The following is a 6,000-nucleotide window of genomic DNA, read 5'->3' as shown; positions in this document are numbered from 1 at the left end:
ATTTTTTAACTTTTTAACTTCATGCTGTATTTGTTTACAGTACATTGTAAATAGTATTTTAATTCAGCAAGATTGATTTTACTTTGTTCACTCGTTCAGAACTCAATTAAGGTAGAAATTATGAACTGAGCTTCAGCTGCAGTATAATTTTGTAATGCGCATGCTCATAGTGTGGGTAGTCTGAGAGGCAGAACAGATCATCAAAACATCTGCTCCAACCGTGCATTCAACACTATTTCGATTTCTCTATGCGCATTTCCAAACATCACAATTCTTTTTTCATGTCATCTGTGAAGATAATTCCTAACGTAAATCATGTAAATGTCAGTGAAGACCCAATCTGCAACCTAACAGGATGAAGCTTGGAAGGCACAAGAGTTACTACATTTTGTACAGTCAAAAGATGGTACTTACAACTTAAAACAAAAATGTATAACAACATAGCTGCTACCAAAAATGCATCTACAGGTTCACAGTATAGACTTAGAAGAGCACAGTGTTTGATGTCCTGAGTCCCAATATTCAAGTAATCTTTGTCAACACTTAGCATTCATACCTGACACTGTAGATGGTGCATCGAGAAATCAACTAGAGCAAACTAAGCATTTGGTGAGATAAAATGTGCAGAATAAAGTTATTGTAACAATAACATATATGTTTTTTATCCTCAGTACCGACAGCAAAACCGATAAAGGTGGAGCTTACACTCTAAAAGTGTTGGGTTGTTTTTAACCCAGGGTCGGGTAACCAGGACACAACACATTACTGGGTCAAAATGACCCAAATAATGGGCTGCTTCAACCCAACTGATGGGCTGCTTCAACGTGGTTGATTAACAATAACCCAGCAGTTGGGCAAAAACAACCCATTATATGGGTCATTTTAACCCAGAAATGTGTTCTGTCCAATAGTGACCCAGCCCCTGGGTTAAAAACAACCCAACATTTTTTAGAGCTTAGCAATGCTCTGGTCTTTCATAATTTTGCCCCAGAGCTCGTTTAATACCGGGTTTATTCTTTGTCAGAATGCTACTAAAAAAAAATTATTTTGCAAAACATAGGTAGTAAGTAGGCTAAGTTATCATACATTTTGATATCAAAATGTTTGATTTCACTGCTTTATTGCACTGGAATTAAAACGGGGAATCGAGAAGAAGCAGAATTGATCAAATTCAAACGATACCCAACACTAATTCGCAGATGAACCAGGTGTATTTAGCTGAATGTCTGATCTTCTCTTCTTCTGTTCATCTCTTCTGGATCTGATGTCATAAACCATAAAAGCAAGAGCAGCAATGCCCACCAGAACAGAGATGACCGATCGGATCACAACTTCAGTAAAACCACACTGACAGGTGTAGACTTCTGAGAGAAGAGAAGAAATAGCAACAGTGAAACAGAATAATTTTACAGTATTTAAAAACAGACTTATAGTTGCTCTGAGTTTATCTCAGGAAATAAACACCTGAACACATCTGACAGAGATCAGTGTTGAGATGTTGAGTTTGATTACTGATTGAATTGTTGAGTACACAGCTGTAAGAATCATCCAGACACTTCAGATGAAGAGAGATGCTGTTGACGATGTTGAGATCAGACACACTGATGCTGGACAATAAACTGTTTCCTTTATACCAGGACAGACTCACATCTCTCACATTCAACACTGAACACAATAATGAACAGATTGATGATGATGATGAAGAAACTCTGCTGATGACAGGAACAGGTAGACGAGCTGGAATACATTTAAAAAATGTATATAATTAATAACCTAATATCCAACCTGTTTGATTAGCTAATGATTAAAATAGGTGTGAGTAGACTAATTCATACATTCACAACCACTTTAACATTTACTTGGAAATTATGCTTTCCACTAAGATTGTTTGGTCTGCTGTAAGGAACTTTACAAGCTGGACTTTGAGCAATTGGTGTCCCATGATTATCTATTAATGTAAAGTTCAGAATGTTCTGGAAAGCACCAAAAAAAAAATTCAAATTTTGATTTTTAGGTGAACTATACACCTTTAAAGAAATAGAACAAAAAAATCTATTTCCACAATTAGGACATTAATGAATAGGCTACCAATAACATATATTTAAAAAATATATGATGTTACTTCCCCACAATTTACTATAGCATGTTTTAAATTGCCACGTTGTAGGTGTGAGCAAAAATTTGATGTTTTTGCGTGTGTCCTTTAAAATGCAAATGAGCTTATCTCTGCACTTAATTGCAGTGCTGTGGTTGGATAGTGCCGATTAAGGGGTGGTATAATCCCCTTCTGACATCACAAGTTTGTTTTTGCTGTAGTCCTGCACTGAATAAATTACTTCACATAGAAATTGTTTACAATAACGGTACACTCACACGGGCCATAAGCAATAACGCTTCTTACTTTTAATGGGTGACGTCATGCATTGCCAAGTGAAGTGTGGAAATAGTGCGAGCCACAGAGAATGTGTTGTGCCTACTGTGATTGGCTGTTGGTCACACTTCAGACATGCCTTCCATCAAGCAACACAGAATAATAAAAGAATATTGAAACATAACCTAGTTCAAGTTTTTTTAACACTGCATGTTTCCTGGACAATCAATGACAGTTTATATGTTTTGTGATAGTTGTTTAAAGGTTTTTCCTCCAGGTCCTGCAGAATCTTTGATTTTCAGCATCTTCTGCATATCTGGACCCTGAGCATCACTGAATGTACTGTATCATGTTAAGATTCAAATTTTCATATTGAGGACAATCAAGAGACTCATGCAACCTTTGAAAATGATTGTTGGTGTAAATTGTTAATATTTGTTTTCTAGAAAAACATGTATGTATTTTTAAAGCTTCTGAAGGACATTGCTAAATGAAAAATAAAATTTTAAAATAAAATCATGACAATTTACACGTCAACTTCCACGTCCTGACTTTTAAATGTATGGTTTCTTGAGCATCAATAAATGTTTGTATCCATTGTAATAGTAGCGTATTAGTCTCTTGATGGTCCTCAATGTAAAAAATTATCTTAACATCATACAGTCAAATATGCAGAAGATGCAGAAGGATTTTTCTTAAGATCACTGATCAGTTTAATGTCTCAGGACAGGCCGCCATTGAATTTTCCAAAATAATTTTATGTATGTATGTATAACTAGTTGTTCTTTACTTACCATAGACAGTAATGTTGAATGTTTTAAGTTTGGTGTTTTGTTTTGGTGTTGATTAGTTGATAAAGTCCACTGTGTGTGATGTTGGTGTTTGTGATGGTCAGAGATCCAGTGTGATCCAGCTTCAGTCTGAATCTGAATCTTCCTTCAACTCTATCTTTGTAGAAACGGAAATTATTTCCCTTATCTTCTATTTCAGCTATGGTTGTTTCTGGTGCGTTAATTTCTTGAGGTCCAAACTTCCAGGTGATTCCCTCTTCTATCTGTGATTCAGTGAGACTGACAGATAAAGTCACAGAATCTCCCTCCATCACTGACACAAACTCACTACCAAACACACCTGAAGAAATAAACAACAAGTATTACGAACATTCTGTATAAACCAGTATTGATTTAAATGTATTTGCAATAACTCTATTTTCATGTAGCCTAATTATAATATGTGTGCTTGCGTGTTGCTAAAAAAAAGATCATATGCTGTTAAAACTCTATTAATATTACATTTACAATAAAACTGATATTTTAATATTTTAATTTTCATGTTTTAGATTTGTGTAGTGAAATGTTTTTATTGGAGAAGATCAGATTTGTAATCACCAAAAATCATTACTGACTGACTGAAAAACTGAATATATAAAAAATACTCATATAACTTACCAGACAAGCACAAACAGAACAAAATCACATCAATCATTCTTCAGCAGTTCTCAGAACAGATCCAAATAATAAAGAGAAATGTTTGATCCTGAAAGTGTGATGCGCAATCTCTCTCTTCACTGATAGACCAGAAGAATGCGCAACTGATTTGTCAGATAAATCCTGAAATATGGGTTGATTCTCCCAAATCTTGTTTACTTGGGTTATAAAACACAGTTTAAGAATATGCATTCAACATGCTGAAAGCATACACCCATACCTGTCAAGTTTTAGATTTGAAAATAAGGGAAATTTTCCAGCACCCACCGCCAGCAGTCCTACCAACCCAACAAGCTCCAGTATCCCTTACATTTTAAGACTGGTTCTATAGCCTAAATGACAACACAAAATGGTATCAGGGGTGTCAAACTCATTTTAGGCTGACTGAGGGCCGGATGGTAAATAACGCCACAATGTGAGGGCCGGATAATATTTATTTAACCTTAGTGTGCTGAAATTGTGTTAAAATTAACTAGACAAACTAATTTAATAGCAAGAAAACTAGTGAAACACACAGCTCTGTGAAAACTACTTTTCATAAGTCACACTCATACTGTATACTATACACACAAATTTGCATCTGTACAAAACCCACTAGCCTTTGGTTGAAAAGCCTAAACTTAACTTATTTTGCGTTATACCTTAATGCCAAATTTATTTATAAACCATTCACTTTTCTTTGTAATGAGAACAGTCATTTAGAAAATGAAAATGCTAGATTGGGCAGTGTCCCAAACCAAAAAGGGCACTAAGGGGGGTGGTATAGTATGGTTTTAATAAAGTATAATAATATGATGTGTTATATTACTAGCATCAACTTAGACAAGTGATTATAATAGGAAAATATAATAACAAGAATTAAAGTGTGACAATAAATATTCAATATGATTTACCTGCTGGCTTGATGGATCTTTGAATCCATGTTTGCAATGTTGAACTTCCTTTAGAAGCAGCCTCCCTTTCCGTTCTCTGTCTTTATTTTGTGAAGGCATTGGTGTTTTTATGAGTTTTTTTGTCTACAAAGTGTGCCAACAACAGCAAATTTAGTGTTTATATTAACTTAGATCTGATCGGGAACATTAAATCCATTAGACAAGCGATAATACTAAGAATGTGGATATTTTGTTGTTGTTTGCTTGCTAAGTTTTTAGCAGTTTTAGAACACCGACAGCAAATCATTACCGGAAGAAATACATAAACAAACTTTCAAATTAGTAATTCTGCGGTTTAACAACTGATATAATGTAATAAATCTACCTGTTCATGCAACAAACTTCAGACAGAAACTGTCGTCTTCGCTCTCCAGGCAGAGACAGAGATGCTGCGGAGTGGGCGGGAAAACACGAAGTGGATTAGCGGAATCTGTGGATCTTTAGCAATCTTTAGGATCTTTTTTATAAATCACAACCTTTGCGTGCGAAATTACGGAGGTTAAAATACGGTAGATTTACGGGAAAATACTAATACTGGAGGACGGCGGGAAAGAAGGGTAAAATACGGGACTTTCCCGGCCAAAACGGGATACTTGACAGGTATGCATTCACCGGTGTTAACGCAGAGGTAACTCGGTTCTGGCTAGAAGGGATACAGCTACGACCGAATCTCGCGAGATACTGGGTTTAGGGTTAGGTTTGGGGGTAGGGGTTAGGATGAAAACAGCGCTCATCCGGCGAGATTATGGCCATAGCTGTATCCAATTCTAACCACAACCAGTTCACAAGTAACCATGGAAACGGCAGTGAAAATTATGACTGCATTAAATTATTAACCAGGTTAAAGTTTTATGAAATATCTAAAATATAAACTTTCGTTCATTAGTTTGGTCAATGTTTTTCTTCCTAATTTATGTGCCATGTTTGTGATTTGTCACAAATCTTTTTTTATATATAATGATATAGTGTGTGTGTGTGTGTGTGTGTGTGTGTGTGTGTGTGTGTGTGTGTGTGTGTGTGTGTGTGTGTGTGTGTGTGTGTGTGTGTGTGTGTGTGTGTGTGTGTGTGTCTGTGTGTGTGTGTGTGTGTGTGTGTGCGTGCGTGCGTGCGTGCGTGCGTGCGTGCGTGCGTGCGTGTGCGTGCGTGCGTGCGTGCGTGCGTGCGTGCGTGCGCAATGGCGTCAATATTTGACGACACTTGACCATGCGTC

At 36.4% G+C, this 6,000-nt stretch overlaps 1 protein-coding gene across 1 annotated transcript in view; it reads right to left on the bottom strand.

Annotated features, from left to right (window-relative positions):
- Positions 1-1,042: 1,042 nt before the first annotated feature.
- The window catches only part of LOC129452959 (uncharacterized), a 29,149-nt gene continuing 24,191 nt past the window's right edge, over positions 1,043-6,000 (bottom strand). The window contains exon 3 of the mRNA XM_073861805.1: positions 1,043-1,364. Coding sequence (XP_073717906.1) covers positions 1,189-1,364 — 176 coding nt within the window. The 3' untranslated portion in view covers positions 1,043-1,188. The remainder of the gene's footprint in view (positions 1,365-6,000) is intronic.

The sequence above is a fragment of the Misgurnus anguillicaudatus genome, chromosome 23, assembly GCF_027580225.2.
Source record: "Misgurnus anguillicaudatus chromosome 23, ASM2758022v2, whole genome shotgun sequence".
Classification (NCBI taxonomy): Eukaryota; Metazoa; Chordata; class Actinopteri; order Cypriniformes; family Cobitidae; genus Misgurnus; species Misgurnus anguillicaudatus.
Note: the sequence above shows the minus strand (reverse complement) of the source record. Positions and strands in the feature narration are given on the sequence as shown.